The sequence below is a fragment of the Bemisia tabaci genome, chromosome 3, assembly GCF_918797505.1.
Source record: "Bemisia tabaci chromosome 3, PGI_BMITA_v3".
Classification (NCBI taxonomy): Eukaryota; Metazoa; Arthropoda; class Insecta; order Hemiptera; family Aleyrodidae; genus Bemisia; species Bemisia tabaci.
Window position 1 is genome coordinate 1,800,434 of NC_092795.1, and position 16,693 is coordinate 1,817,126.

The 16,693-nt window shown below is 44.4% G+C and overlaps 1 protein-coding gene across 1 annotated transcript; it reads left to right on the forward strand.

Moving 5' to 3' along the window:
- Positions 1-11,572: 11,572 nt before the first annotated feature.
- On the forward strand, positions 11,573-12,542 carry LOC140224176 (uncharacterized). Its single transcript, XM_072297642.1, has one exon. It carries the CDS (start codon positions 11,581-11,583, stop codon positions 12,337-12,339), a length of 759 nt encoding a protein of 252 aa, XP_072153743.1. The 5' UTR covers positions 11,573-11,580; the 3' UTR covers positions 12,340-12,542.
- Positions 12,543-16,693: the final 4,151 nt, after the last annotated feature.

The following is a 16,693-nucleotide window of genomic DNA, read 5'->3' on the forward strand; positions in this document are numbered from 1 at the left end:
TCGACAAAAGCCGTGAATCGATCGACAAAAGCCGTGAATCGATCGACAAACCCGTGAACGGATCGACAAACCCGTGAATGGATCGAAAAAACCCGTGAATGGATTGACAAACCTGTGAATCGTTAGACAAACCTGTGAATCGATCGACAAACCCGTGAATCAATCGACAAACCCGTGAGTCGATCGAAAAACCCGTGAGTCGATCGACAAAAGTCGTGAATCGATCGACAAACCCGTGAGTCGATCGAAAAACCCGTGAATCGGTCGACAAACCCGTGAGTCGATTGACAAAAGCCGTGAGTCAATCGACAAACCCGTGAATCGATCGACAAAAGCCGTGAATCGATCGACAAAAGTAGTGAATGGATCGACAAACCCGTGAGTCGATGGACAAACCCGTGAGTCGGTCGACAAACCGTGAGTCGATCGACAAAAGCCGTGAATCGATCGACAAACCCGTGAATCGATCGACAACCCCGTGAATCGATCGACACTAGATGGAAAATCCCTATTTCGACAAAGCCGTGAATCGATCGACAAACCTGTGAATCGACCGACAAAAGTTGTGAATCGATCGACAAAAGCCGTGAATCGATCGACAAAAGCCGTGAATCGATCGACAAACCCGTGAATGGATCGAAAAACCCGTGAATGGATTGACAAACCTGTGAATCGTTAGACAAACCTGTGAATCGATCGACAAACCCGTGAATCGATCGACAAACCCGTGAGTCGATCGAAAAACCCGTGAGTCGATCGACAAAAGTCGTGAATCGATCGACAAACCCGTGAGTCGATCGAAAAACCCGTGAGTCGATCGAAAAAACCCGTGAGTCGATCGACAAAAGTGGTGAATCGATCGACAAAAGTCATGAATCGATCGACAAAAGTCGTGAATCGATCGACAAAAGTCGTGAATCGATCGACAAACCCGTGAGTGGATCGAAAAAACCCGTGAGTGGATCGACAAAAGCCGTGAATCGATCGACAAAAGCCGTGAATCGATCGATAACCCCGTGAGTCGATCGAAAAACCCGTGATCGATCGACAAAAGTCGTGAATCGATCGACAAACCCGTGAATCGATCGACAAACCCGTGAGTCGATCGAAAAACCCGTGAGTCGCTCGACAAAAGCCGTGAATCGATCGACAAACCCGTGAATCGATCGACAACCCCGTGAATCGATCGACACTAGATGGAAAATCCCTATTTCGACATCCCAAGCGAATTTGACAACTCTGTGGACCCTCTCTTGACCTGCGAATGATCGGCTGCGTCGTCTGTATTTGAAGGCGCTTAAGGTATACCGATGTGGAAAATATGCTTTCTTGACGGGGTCATCTTCTCCAGACCCCTTTCGAAAATTTAAATTCAAGATTGTCAAAGTTTTCGTACTAGTTTTGTTCCCAAATGTACCACAAAGAAAAAGTTTTGTACCCATCCTGAAGAGGACGTAAACTTAAAAAGCAGTAGGGGGGGGGGGGGGGGGGGAGGGCGTTACAGAAATTGAGCCTCCTCCACCTTGTTAAATTCTACTGTTGTTTATCGGCGAACTTTTGTACTAGTTTTGTACCGAAATGTACCGTTCAAAAAAGTTTTGTACCCTCACGATAGGGGAGTTACGGAGAGGGGGGAATGGGTTTAAAAGTGCGTAAAATTCGGCGTTGGTATGTGATGTGGTATCACGCCGCTTTGAAGGAAACTCCTCTTTTCGGACTCCGGAGTAGGTCCGTGATGTGTCGCGCGAAAATGAAGGGAAGTATTGGCGTTCCACCTGTTACACATTACTGACGTTTATAAATGTGTGCACAATGCTCCCAACGTTAAATTCTGAAATCAGGCGCGTAAATGTCGGAACAGCGGCGTTGGTATGTGATGTGGTATCACGCCGCTTTGAAGGAAACTCCTCTTTTCGGACTCCGGAGTAGGTACGTGATGTGTCGCGCGAAAATGAAGGGAAGTATTGGCGTTCCACCTGTTACACATTACTGACGTTTATAAATGTGTGCACAATGCTCCAACGTTAAATTCTGAAATCAAGCGCGTAAATATCGGAACACGGCGTTGGTATGTGATGTGGTATCACGCCGCTTTGAAGGAGAATCTCCTTTTTCGGACTCGGAGTAGGTCGTGATGTTTTATATGGTATAGTTTATATTATAAATGTAGGGCCCACATTGTAGACATGATGCGCAACTTTACTCGAACTCTGGCTTTGGTATGTTTTGTGATATCACGCCGCTTTGACGGAAAATCTTAAGCCTCCCACCCGTCTCAAATTACTGAGGCTATGAATATATGCAGTATGCATAGTTGAATGCGGTGTTCAACTATCAGAACTACGCCGTTGGAATGATATGTGGTATCACGCCGCTCTGCAGGCAAATCTTGGGTTTTTACCTGTCTCGAATTACTGGCGTTCATGATGAAGCGTATTTTATTGCAAGTGGATGTGCATCCAAAATCGGCGACGGAAGCGAAATTTCCCTTATTTTACTTCTCGTATCCAGTGCCCTATCCAGTATCCAGTTTAATGGGTCATGTGAAAGGGGAGGGGGGGTGATTTGATAATTGGTGTGACAGAAATGTATAAAGTAAAAGCGCATACATGCATTGCGGTGAACATCACGTTATTTCTCATTTTTCTTGCAAAATTGCTAGAAAAAAGCGCATTTCGTGCGATGGCGAGATGAAAATCGCCTAATTTCTCAGGATCTTATGAATCCGTTGGAAATATCGCGTACTTTGCACAACATTGTAAGTTTGCGCAAGATTGCTGTAAGTCAATTGAGAAAGGCCATTGAGTGGTATCACGCGAAATTGAAGGAGATTCATATAGTTTCTCCTAACTGAATTTACTACGGTCATGAAAATTATGCCCGCGTCGATATTAAATTCGCGTAATTTCCGCGATTGAAGTGAAAACTGTGGGATCTTCAATGTTTTTCAACTGCTGCACAATTTCCATACACGCCGCGATATTTTGGTGGTTCTCGCGTCATCTCTCATTTTCTCTCTCGCAAAGTTGCAAAAAAGAAAAAAAAGAAGAAAAAAACTCATTCCGCGCGACACCGAGATGAAGAGCGCGTAATCATGTAGAATCTGACGGATCCGTCGGAAACGTGACGTGCTTGACGTGCTACCTCCTAGCTCCAGATTCTTAGGCAGAGATGATGGCATGAGAGCATTGATTTATCGTTTTTTTCCGAGTAGTTACATTGACTTTATTATTAATAGCGCCTTCTTAAATTCTCCGGTCGAACTTTCGAAAATTTCCATACGCGCGAAAATATGATTGTAATGAAGGGAAGTATTGGCGTTCCACCTCTTGCACATTACTGACGTTTATAAATGTGTGCACAATGCTCCCAACGTTAAATTCTGAAATCAAGCGCGTCAATATCGGCGTTGGTATGTGATGTGGTATCACGCCGCTTTGAAGGAACCTCCTCTTTTCGGACTCCGGAGTAGGTACGTAAAGTGTCGCTCGAAAATGAAGGGAAGTTTTTGCGTTCCACCTGTTACACATAACTGACGTTTATAAATGTGTGAACAATGCTCTCAACGTTTAATTCTGAAATCAAGCGCGTAAATATCTGAACAGCGTCTGAACGCTGGACTCTTATGGAAGTGTCAGCGAACCGAAGAAAATTTCGTCTGAAGCGGATTTTCGTCTTAACCGTATTTCGTCTTAACGAGCTTTTACTGTATAAGGTCCGAGACCTACTAAATTTGCATATATAGTAACGCTTCGTTCCAGCGTTCTACTGGGCCGATTTTCATGATTTTTGCGGTTATCCATAGACAACTATCTTTAAATGAGTCCGCTATATTCAAATTTTGAAAATATGACCCAGGTTTTTTTTTACGTGGTAAAGTTGCGAATTCTCCCGTTTAAAGAATGTAAATTTTTATTTTTTGTCACAGTTCAGAGTAGGATTGCTCGATGCTCGCTCCCTATGTCTTCTTTGTCTATCGTTTTATCCATCAATTTCAATAATCAGCCGGCTGATGTGCACTGGCCCTGGGCTCACGGGACGATTCACCAATATTGGGATGAGCGGACCCCATGTAGCACACTTTGTGGCCCTTTTTTGACACTTTTTATGAAATATCGCATGAGATCTCACCCTGTCAGGAGTAGTATAGAAATGAGGATATGCCAACACTTGACCTTTGACATTTAAGGCGTCACCAGAGGGAATCGGTGTGACATCACTAGCGACTGGTTAATTGTTGCGGGTTGCCTACCTATCTTTACCAGTGTTGTAAAATTGTGCAGAAAAATGGCGATTATTACCAGTGTTGTAAAATTGTGCAGAAAAATCGGAATTAATTTACGGTGAGGGGTGGGGTATGGTGCATGATTTTACAACCATGATGTGTCGTCACTAGCGACTGTTGCCTACCTATCGTTACCAGTGTTGTAAAATTGTGCAGGAAAATCCGAATTATTCCGCGATAATCTGGCAACAATGTTATCATGTTACGAGGTGTTGTAAAATTGTGCGGAAAAATCTGAATTTTTTTAGGATGAGGGCTGGGGTATGGTGCATGATTTTCCAACCACGGTGTGACGTCACTAGCGACTGGTTAATTGTTGCGGGTTGCCTACCTATCGTTACCAGTGTTGTAAAATTGTGCAGAAAAATCGGAATTAATTTACGGCGAGGGCTGGGGTATAGTATATGCTTTTACAACCATGGTGTGACGACACTAGCGTAGACTGTATCGTTACCAGTGTTGTAAAATCGTGCAGAAAAATCTGATTTAACCGGGGAGGGGTCTGGGTCACTTGAGAGTTGACTGGTTAATTGATCCGGCATGCCTGTCACGGGCGACGGGTAAGTTTATTCGTTACCAGTGTTGTAAAAATCGGGGTTATTTCGGGGGAGCGTTGGACCATGATATAAATATGAAAGCATTCCTTTTAACGGTGTTAGTTTTGTTTCGAGTGTTAAAATGAAATTTTTCCAACAACCTAAACGTCTTAAAATCGAAAACAAAGACCCCGATGTTAAGGCGAAACGAATACCACGTCACAGTGATTTGCTTCCTGATACGATCAGATGCATAGTTTGTGGTCCTTCCAATTGTGGGAAAACCAATGTTGTATTGTGTCTGCTCCTCGAAAAGAACGGGTTAAAATTTGAAAACGTTTATCTCTATTCGAAAACCCCGTTCCAACCAAAATATGAGCAGCTTCGTCTTATTTTCGATCAGATACCCGATCTCGGGTATCATGTTTTTGGGGAAAATGTTGAAATTGTGAAACCTCGCGATGCGAAGAAGAATTCCATTTTCATTTTTGACGATGTAGCTTGCGATAAGCATGATGTAATGCGAGAATATTTCAGTATGGGACGACACAGTGGCGTCGATTGTTTCTATCTGGGACAGACTTACAGTCGTATACCGAAGCAGTTGATTAGAGACAATTCGAATCTTTTGGTAATTTTTAAGCAAGACGATACCAATTTACGTCATGTTTACGATGATCATATAACAACAGACATGAGTTTCAATACGTTCAAGACAATGTGTTCCCTATGCTGGGAAAATAAGTATGGATTTCTAGTCGTTGACAAGGACAGCGAATTGGAGACGGGAAGATATAGGAAAGGTTTCGATGTGTATATAAAACCGTAAATTTCCCTCGGCTCATCATCATTCGAGAAGATGGAGCTTATGAGCGAAGTAGCCGATGCTCGTGAAATTGTGAAGAGGAAATTCGCCGCTTTGCGACGCGGTGAAGCCGAAACCGAGATTCAACTCGAAAAACGATTCAAGCCTATCTCGCAACCGTTGAAAGCGTTACTCAACCATCATCAACAACAACAACAACAACAACAACAACAACAACAACAACAACAACAACCTAAACAAGAGTATCTGGAAGAAAAGCAGGAGGAAGAGAAGGAGGAGGAGGAGGAGGAGGAGGAGGAGGAGGAGAAGGAGGAGGAAAGGGAATCTAATGATGATGATCGCCTAGAAGAAGAAGAAGAAGAAGAAGAAGAAGAAGATCGAGAAATTACTCTCGAAGAATATGTGGCCAAGGAGCAATTTTCGAGTCGAGTGACCCCCTACATCTACGGAATGTTGAAACATGGAGGCGATTTCGATCACATGTACGGGGTAAGATACGACCCGGATCAGAATAAATATAAAATCGGTGGTGAGGTAATCGATTTCCAGCGAGACGATGACACATTTATGATTAATAACGCGCGATTTCCCTATACTTCGGGATTGTTGGAGCTCATTTTCAAGAAAAAGCCGGTAGATTACACCACCGCCGATCTGGAACAATATAAAAGGATACTTTTACTCACAAACGCTCATAGAGTATCCTACGCATCAGACGGAGCGATTCGAAGCAATAGTTCGAGTAAATATAAACTTGTGAAGAAAGTGTTAACATCGCTGCCCGGCGGCGACGACAGTGAAGGAAACTCGCCGTCAACTCCGAGGAATAAGAAGAAGAAGAAGAAGAAGAAGAAAACCGGTAGAGGCGTTTTCGTGCCTCTGAAGCGTGATCGAGACTACGTCTACTGGGACGATCCGAACGAATTAGTCGAGCGATTGTCTTTGTTGATTGCTTCCCGCGCAGCCGGTCATAGCGGACTCGAACGAGAGATACTCAGTATCGAGGAAGAGCTTCGCGAGAGTGGTTATATTCTCTAGTGCTGTTACTCCCTCCGTTTTAAGTGCTTGTCATCATCATGAGCTCAATCGAATGGGTCTCCTTGGACGTGGTGGAAAAAGATCCAATCTTTGGAAAACTCAACCTTCCAAAAACACCTCAGCAGCAGCAGCAGCAGCAGCAGCAGCAGCAGCAGCAGCAGCAGCAGCAGCAAAGTCCCGAACTCATCGATCTGACCGGGATCAATAATGCTCGAAACAGGGGTAAACAGAAGGTGAAAAATGAGGACCCGTCAATGCCTGCGATATCTGACCCTCTCTCGCAGCTGATAACAAGAAACGAATTGAATGAAGTAGACGCCAAGCTGAGTACTGAGCAATCTATGTTCCATGTCCTCATCACAGATCTCTCCGATCGTGTGAGAGAGAATAAATTCGAAATAGGTAAATTCGATTCGCAGTTTCGTGTGCATGATGACAGATTCGAACATCAAAAGAATAAAATTGAAATGTTGAAATCGAGAATCAACGAGGTCGAAACTACATCGATAAAAACCATCCAGGACGTTCTAGATCATTTGACCGCTCGAGTCTCCTCTCTCGAAACGCAAACATCGACCGGGCTCGATTTTTTCCGCTCGAAACTCGAGGAACTAGAAGCCAGAGTGATTCCGATGGAAAATTTACCCGAGAGGTTTGAGGAAAGCGAGAGAAAATTGAGCTCTCTCCTCGCCCCGCTCACCCCGCAAATCGAGGACATTCGAAAACAATTGGGATCGTTGGAGCTTCTACCGAGCAGAGTCGACGAGCACGAGCAAAAGCTGACTCGATGTGAGGAAACCACCAGGGAGCAACTCGAGGAAATAAAAACCAAGCTCGTTGCCTACGATCAAACCATACCGGCAAGAATCGAAGCGAGCGAGAAGAAACTGACCTCAGTGCTGGAGACGCACACGAATCTCGAGGAATTGAAGCAGACACTCGATAAATACAAAGGGATCAACGTTGTCCTCTCGAAAACGGAGTATTTGGAAGGGGTCCACCATCGACAGAGCGAGTACCTGAGCCAGCATGCGAACAAGATCCGAGACCTTGAGGGGAAGATATTTTCACTCCGGGATGGTTACAAAGTTCTCGATGAGCTCATCCTCGGACAAAGTGATCGTATTTATTCCCTCGAAATGGAGCAGCCGAAACAACTCGTAGAGTTGGAGAGCAAAATGAACACTCGACTCCAGACACTCGAAGACGATCAGCCTAGACTCGTCGATGTGGAACGTAAAGTAGAAGAATTGACGTCAGTGAAAACAGGCTCATCATCTTCGCTGATTAACGATTCGAAAACCCCATCGGAAGAAGAAGAAGGAGGAGGAGGAAGAGGAGGAGGAGGTGTCATTGAACCTCTCGCATCGAGCGATACACCAGCATCACCGACGGGTGAGGTAGAACCCGGGGAAATTGTTGAAGAATCATCGTCAACCACTCCATCGCTGATTAACGATTCGAAAACCCCGTCGGAAGAAGAAGGAGTCATTGAACCTGTTACATCGAGCGATACACCAGCATCACCGAAGGGTGAAGAAAAAAACGATTCAGTCCTCGTTCACTCTCCTGCCGATGCTGACGACGACGACGACGACGCATCGGGTACGATGGAAATAAACAATCTAAAGTTAAAAGAGACGGTGAATAAACTCGACGAAACCTTGAAAAATTTGATTGTAGAAACTGCTCGAAGCGACAGTTCTCAAACCCCCGCTCTCGATTCGAGGAAACGAGGCGCAGAAGTGGGGGAGAGAGAGAATAAACGTAGGAGACGGCGTTGAAACATTTCGATCGTGAGTTGCAAGAATGTCGGTGGACAAGTTCGGACACGCAAACATCCCGGCATCGTCGGATCGATGGAATGCTCTCGTTCGTCAGATTGCGAACAATCTCATATCGGCCAGAGCGCTGAGTCTAGACTCTCTTCAAGGTGAACATTACGATGCAGGTTCGAAGAGAATAAGTAATCTCTCCGACCCGAGTGATAGTCGCGACGCTATTCCACGTGCTTGGTTCGAAGAGAAACTCGAGGAAAAATATTCCTACCTCGAGAAGGAGTTGACTAATATTCGACAAATGTTTCAAATTCTGACAAAGACAGGGGCCACATTCGGGTCGGACACTGCTCCAGGTAGCAAACCAACCCTGATTGTTCTACCGACGACGACGACGACGACGACGACGACGTCAGCAACGACTTGAGAGAAATGTTGGCAGAAGAAGAAGAATTTGTGTATTTGCAGTGTCAAAAAGTTCAAAATAGACTTCGTGTGCGCGTAATTTCCAATAATTATTTTCAAAACTTAAACTGTCAGTTTCCGCGAGCGTTACGGGTGGAAAATCAAATTTATCGAGTTCCCGCGAAAGATGTGAGGATCGTCAAAAATCTGAACAAAGATTTCTATTTCATCGCGAAGAAAAATATAGCGTTGATCGGCGAAAATATCGCTCCTCGAGAATATGTGAAAATTTTCACCGAAGAAAATGACGATACCTGTTGCATTTGTCTCGATAATAAAAAGTTCTACGTTTATATTTCGTGCGGACATTTCTACGTGTGCAAACGTTGCCAAGACTCGCGGAATATTCCAACTTGCCCGATTTGCAGAGCCGTAATCGTCGAGGCTGTGCCGTTTAGCGAATTGAAAATGTAGTATTTTCTACTCGTCATTACCAATATGAAGCTGGCAGAGTCGACTCCTCCTCCCGCGGGCAGCCAGCAGCATCAAGGAGGGTCTCGTCGAGGAAGTACACAAGCCGGCTCGACGGAATTTCCCGCGTCGGAGCGTTATCGTGAAAGGAATCGGGGATCTGTGGCAAGGCGATCTCGTGGAAATGATACCCTACGCCGGGGTCAATCGAGGATACAAATACTTGCTCACCGTGATCGATTGCTGTTCGAAATTCGCTTGGGCTCAACCCGTCAAGTCAAAGTCGGCCGAGGATATCACGCGAGCGATGGAAACCGTACTGAAGACGACGAGTCCACCGAGACTGTTCCAAGTTGACAACGGCTCGGAATTTTACAACAAGAATTTCATGGCTCTCATGAAAAAGCACAATATCCATCTCTACTCGGTGTTTACGAAAATCAAGGCGGCCATCGTGGAGCGATTCAATCGCACCCTGAAGACTAAAATGTGGAAACGCTTCTCGCTCCAGGGTAGCTACGAATGGATCAAAAACATTCAACAATTAGTCGGCGAATATAATCGAAGCCACCATCGCTCGATCGGGATGAAGCCTATCGAAGCTGGCCCCAGCAACGAGAAGGAAATATTGCGTAAGCTTCGAGGTAGATCGATTTACGCGACAGTGCCGGGTGCTCCACCGCCCGAATCCAAATTCAAGGTCGGCGACCGGGTTCGGATTAGCAAGCAGAAAGCCTTGTTCGAGAAAGGTTACACGCCGAATTGGTCGAACGAGCAGTTTATCATCGTCAAGGTTCAAGGAACCGATCCGGTGACGTACATTCTAGAAGATATGGAAAAGCAGCCAATACGAGGAGCCTTCTACAAGGAAGAATTGCAAAAAACCCGCTACGAAGACGTGTATCTCATCGAGAAAGTGATTCGTCGGAGCAAGGGCAGGTGTTATGTAAAGTGGTGGGGGTTCGATTCGAAATTCAACTCGTGGATCGACGAAAAGAATGTGGAGGGGAGCGCAGCTGCTCATTCGTCAAGATGATGTTTGAGTCGAACAGTTGCATCAGCAGCAGCAACAGCCCGGATCGTTTCGATACTCAACTGCTGATTACTCTGATAAATTTTCGAAAAGAGTGTCTCGCAGTGCTGTCACGGAGTGATCTAGTGCGTATCGACCTGTGGATCGATAAATTGAACCTTTTAACCTCTATTCCCATCGCGAGGGATCACTACATCAATTGCCCGGGAGCGCTCGAACCATTCGCGGCGGCGGCGGTGGACATTCCGGATACTTGCGCGTGCAACACATGTGCAATCATCGACCACAAATTCGAATTACTGCGGAAGGAGTACGGGATTTCTATGCTATAATGGCCATGCCGGCAGTGAAGGACAGTGAAATTCAAATGTTGGTTTCGAAAGCGGTCCATTTCATGAACGTTAATCGTCATAAAATCTCCGAGTACGACTCTCATCTCCTGAACAGTGACATTCAGCTCGTCATGCGATTGTGCGACGAGGAGAAAGCCCCCGATCAACGTCATTTCAAGGACTTGTGCAAAGGCGGGCCGAAGACATCTTGTATCTGCGATCTTTACAATTGTATAGTGTTTCAATTGAAACATTTGAATAGATTTTATAATCATTCTCCGGACTGGAGTAGTATGTAATCTTTAAACGCTTTGTGTGTATATAATTTCTCTCTCTCTCTGTATCCTTCAACAAAAAAAAAAATAATAAAACAATAAAACTTGTACATAAATTTCGGATTTTAATTTCTTTCCTCAGCGTCACCATTTTTTCTCGAAGGGAGGGGAGGGGAGGGGAGGGGGTCAAACCCAACATCATCATCATCATCATCATCATCATCATCATCGCCATTCGCACGAGTATAAAGAGTGGGAGGGAGAGGGGGCTTTAGAAACAATCATATGTTTTCTCCTTGAGAATGGATCATCGACTCGATTTCCTCGATGGAATTGTTTCCACTATTGACGGTTTCGATGGTGGTGGTGGTGGTGATGAAGATTCGAAAAGAAAAGAGAGGGTCGAGTGTGTGAAGCGACTCGGCAAGGTGGTGGTTCGTTTCATAAACAAGTATTTGCTCAAGCTCATTCTTAGAGCAGTGTACAAACGTATGAGAAGCAACTCGTTCCATAATGATGATGATGATGATAGTGACAGTCTCGGTCACGATACTGTGAATTGAGTATAAATTTCCACTCGTAGAGTGTTTACCGTTCAGTAATGAAGCGCAAGTGTAAGGGTGCGGGGTTGCTCAACGATCTGATCGATCTGATCCCGGGTGAGAAACATCTTCCGTTTTACAATTATTGCGGTCCATCTACAAAACTAGAAGAGAGATTGGCACGCGGAGACAAGCCAATCAACGGACTGGACGAAGCTTGCCGTTCCCATGATATTGAGTACAGTAAGACTTCGGACACGAAAGAGAGGAACAAAGCAGATCTAGTGTTGGCCGATAAAGCTTGGGAACGCGTCAAGGCGAGTGATTCTTCGCTCGGCGAGAAAGCGGCAGCTTGGCTCGTCACGAACAGTATGAAACTCAAAGCCAAACTAGGTATGGGCTGTGGAGAATGTGGTAACGATGGTGTTGAGAAGAAGGAGAAGAAGAAGAAGAGTAGTGTCAAGTCGGGTGTCTATAAGCAAGCGGATGGATTTCTTCCTGATCGTGCTCACCCCGCATCGAGGAAACAAGATCCAGCTAAAGTAGAGAAGAAGAAGAAGAAGAAGGCAACGCCTCCCTCGCCCCGTATCATACCCGTTCCGGCTACGGGTGGTGCTCTGATGAAAATCCTAACATCTCGCATCGGGTTATCGCCCGAGTCGTCGAATCAAGCCATGGGTAAAATCGGAATTCACATGGCCGGACGGAAATCTCGTCATCGAAGGACACGGATCGGTGAGGGTCTCTACCTGGCTCCGTACAAGCAAGGTTACGGTCTTTACCTGAAACCGCCATCAATGGCTGCTCGTTTAAACTAATCAAGGAGCTACCGTATCGACCCCTCTCGGATCGAGATTTATCGCGAGCGATCGAGCGTTTGAAAATTCCTCATTTTCGCGGTGTATTCATGCGCGATGAACTTTTACAGTCGCTGATTCGACCGCGTCGAAACGAGTGTGCGATAATCAATTTGGATTCGAGTCGAGGTCCCGGATCCCATTGGGTCGCTTACTGCAAGAAAGGTCGAGCGATGCTAACACGGAGAGATTCGATTGCTTCGCAGAATATCATGCGGTTTTCTTACATCACCCGTGGTATACCGAGATGAATAGGACATACGAGTCGAGCAAAGTTGGAAAATTTAAATGTTTGAAAGCCAAGTGGTGGGTTTGCGAATGTGTTCGAATGTGCCAGCAATGTCGAAAACTTACCGCACGCGGGACAAAAGCGGGAGGGATTTTAGATAATCTCAAATCCTACGACCCTAGAGGAGATTCCGATTTTAGAGATTTATCGAGCAAAATACGAGATTTATCCCATTCTTTCCTTTCCTGAGTTTATTTATCTATTTATTTTCTATTACATTTCTAATATTTTTTTTTTTCCCTCCTCATCAGGTCTCACACCACCCATCTTATTCAGCAACAACAGCACCCTCTCCACCAGCAGCAATAGCAACATCATCAACAACATCATCAACAACAACAACAACAACAATAATGCAGCTCCAACATATTTGCCCCATCATCCAGTCCCATTTTTATGTATGGGCCTCCAATCCAGCTGCACTACCTATCTTGATCAACATCTTGGGACCGGGGAGTATGCAGGAAAATACTGTCACCCGACTTGGAGAGGTTATATCCACCTGGATATCATCAAGGCAGCAGCAGATAACCGTTGAAAATGTTCCAGGTGGATATAACCTGTCCAAGGAGGCTGGGTCTTTATTCATGCTCCAATACTGGCCGATAGAGGGGGAGAGTTCCCTATCCCTGATATTGATGGGAGCGTGAAACAATACCGGGGATAGGTATCTCTCCCTGTCTCCTTCATCTATATGTTATATATATGTATATATTATTCATGTTTAAAAAAAAAAAAAAAAAAAAAAATAAAGGGTGGAGTCAGTGAGTAAATACCCGAGTTTTTTTCTTTCTTCCTTTTTCTCACTTTGAGAATGGGTGGGTGGGATACTAAACTAATGAGTGATTTAACATTTACAATGCAGGGTGAGCAGACACACGGGGGTCTATCTCTGATAATGTTGAGTTAAATTCTAGGATTAAGTCTAAACAGGAGATAGGTTTCCCTCTGCTGTGGAACCCTCACACCTGATCCATATAAGAAATAGATGAAGAAATATCCGAGTGGAGAAGTAATATTTTTTCATCTTCTGTTTATTCATGAATTAATATGAAACCTTAAAGGTTAGAGTTTTCTCCACGCCTTCCTTCGGATGGTGTTTAAGAGTATTACCTAACAGTTATAAGATGAGAAAATTTCAAACTAATGTCTGATGATATTCATAGGAGAGATTATACACGGGGAAATTTCCGAAATTGAACATTTAGATGACCGTTGACAGAAAAATTGCACGGGATAATTTTGAAAAGGTAATCATACATACAAAGATTACACTCGAATTTTTCGATCTTTAATTTCGGAAATTTTCACCGTTGTACGGTGTGATTAAATTACACGGCTCTTGTCAAAAGTCTGAGGAAATCGTTTGCCGGTCTTCATTTTTGAAAATTCAACCCGGCCCCCGCTTAATTTTTTCAATGTTGTTTGGTGTGACGTCACAGCACGTAAAGACGGCTATCATTTTATACAGTAAAACACTCTCGAAATTTTCCCGCTCAATTTTACATCATTGATTAGCCAGTAAATTAACTCTGATTTTACTAGACTGATAACGATTATCCATCACCCCTCGATAGGTATACAACCCGCTAGTGACCTCACACCATGGTTGTAAGATCAGGCTCCCGCTCAATTTTCAATAAAAATCTGGGGAAATCGATTGCCGGACTTCAATTTTGAAAATTCATCCTGGCCCCCCGCTGCACAATTTTTCAATGTTGTTTGGTGTGACGTCACAGCACGTAAAATCGGCTATCATTTTATACAGTAAAACACTCAATTTTACATCATTGATGGTATATCGCCCAGTAAATTAACTCCGATTTTACTAGACTGATAGCTATACAACCCGTGACAGATAACCACTCGCTAGTGCCCTCACACCGTGGTTGTAAAATCAGGCATCCTAAAATAATCCAGATTTCCCCGTAAAATTTTTCAACAATACCCCTCAATTAATCACGATTTTCCTGATCAGACTGATAACGCGGGTGATGGGTAGGCAACCCGCAACAGTTGCTAGTGACGTCACACCATGGTTGAAAAATCAACATTTTTCTGCACAATTTTACAACACTGGTAACGATAGGTAGTCAACCCGCAACAGTCGCTAGTGACGTCACACCATGGTTGCAAAATCATCCTAAAATAATCAACATTTTTCTGCACAATTTTACAACACTGGTAACGATAGGTAGGCAACCCGCAACAGTCGCTAGTGACGTCACACCCGGGTCACGTGACATAGGTCCCGTCTTAAAGGTCAAGTGCCGAAACGATAGGTAGGCAACCCGCAACCAGTGATCTCACACCGGGGTCACGTAGCTCCCGACTTAAAGGTCAAATTTGTGGCCATATCCCTATATATACACTACTGTCAGGGCTTATTTTGAACCTTCCAATCCCTTTTTATCAGGAGGGGTCAGCTGCTCAGCTCCCTCAGGAAATTTGGAGCCCGTCCGAGTCCGCCTCTGACAATGAAAAATGTTCGGACCTTGTCTTCCTCTCATAATAGGAACATTTGTACCCATGTTAAATCCACAGTATTGTGCCCCTAATATTGCTGCAACATCGTGACATGAATCCACCTAGAGTACCTTTATAGACAGAGTATGGCCATTTCTGTTCCGGTTTTTCATTGGTCGCGAGCGAATAGGCTGACACGATGCTCTTAGGGCCGTAAATAAACAAACAAGATGGCCTTTATCAGCAAGCAAGATTGAGGTTATGCACATCTTACATCCTCCTGTGATAAAGGTGAAAGGCAATTTAACAATGTTTTCATGTGTTTTTCGTGTGCTATTTGTAGATATGCTCGTTTAAATTGTTTACTGCCGCATAATTGAAATTTGTGTCAAATTTAGCTTCTCATCGATGTTACGGTGAGCCGCCATCTTGTTTGTTTATTTACGGCCCTAAGAGCATCATGAAGCCTAAAAACTCGTTAACCAATCAAAAAGCGGAACAGTTTTTCCTGTAGTAACAAGATACGAATGGCCATACTCTGTCTATAAAGGTACTCTAAATTCACCTAGTGCTTATCTGAGCTTGAGTTCTTATGGCAATATTAACATCACAATCTTACACACCCAATGTTGTGGGTATGTTGAGCCAACCTTTATACCAGAAGCTTCTCATCACAAGTTCCCAGCAATTTCCTTTAGTTTGGCTCAAAATGATTTCAATTTAAATGTCCAACCGGGTCATTTCTATTGATTTATCAACTCGGTATTCGATCGTTTTTCCCTGAGTCGTTTATACACGGCGACACGACTCTTCCTTTCTCCGTGGAATCACCCACCCGCACTCTTAGTATTGCAACTATTGCAAGATTTTCCTCTTGAAGCTTTCTAATCTTGATGATAGAGCGTCGATGGTGAAATGAGTGAATATGTGAGGCCCAATCAAAGGCAGAGCGCAGAGATATCATCGGCAGTGGTCTCGCGTGCAGTCTGCATTGGAACTCGAGATTGTTGACTGACTACGCTTTGATGAATAATTAGATAGACACTTATTCCATTGCACGGCGAGGCCGGAAACAAGACAGGTTGCTCATCAGCTCCTCAATAAGCAACAAGCTCACTGGCAACACTAAAAGTTCGGCCAGCGACACACCTCTACCGCTTCACCGAAATCCTCGGCCGAGAGAGAGAGCCTTCGCCTTCGTGCGCTCAACTTCTATAACTCCGCTCTTTCGCGATGATATTTCTCAACATGCCCAATTTCTCACGTTAATGGGTCCGTTGCGCTGGTATAAGGATCGTGTTTTGATGCTTGTAGTTCAGCTAAAAATAATAAGATCCGCTCAAACAGCACTTTTCTACGTTCAATATTAAACGAGATATTGCGCTTTAAAAATTAGATGTATGACGTCACCCACCACGGTAGTAACACCCTTGGTTTCTTTCACCTCACTTTCATCCGAGTTTCCCGTTGAGTAACCACTGCAACTGCGTGTCTCTTTTGACTGATGAGAGCAAGGTGCATGGAGGTAACCAAGGATGTCATTTTATACCGAGGTGGATG

Coding starts and splice junctions, on each gene's coding strand:
- LOC140224176 (XM_072297642.1), top strand. CDS start 11,581: ATGAAGCGCAAGTGTAAGGGTGCGGGGTTGCTCAACGATCTGATCGAT.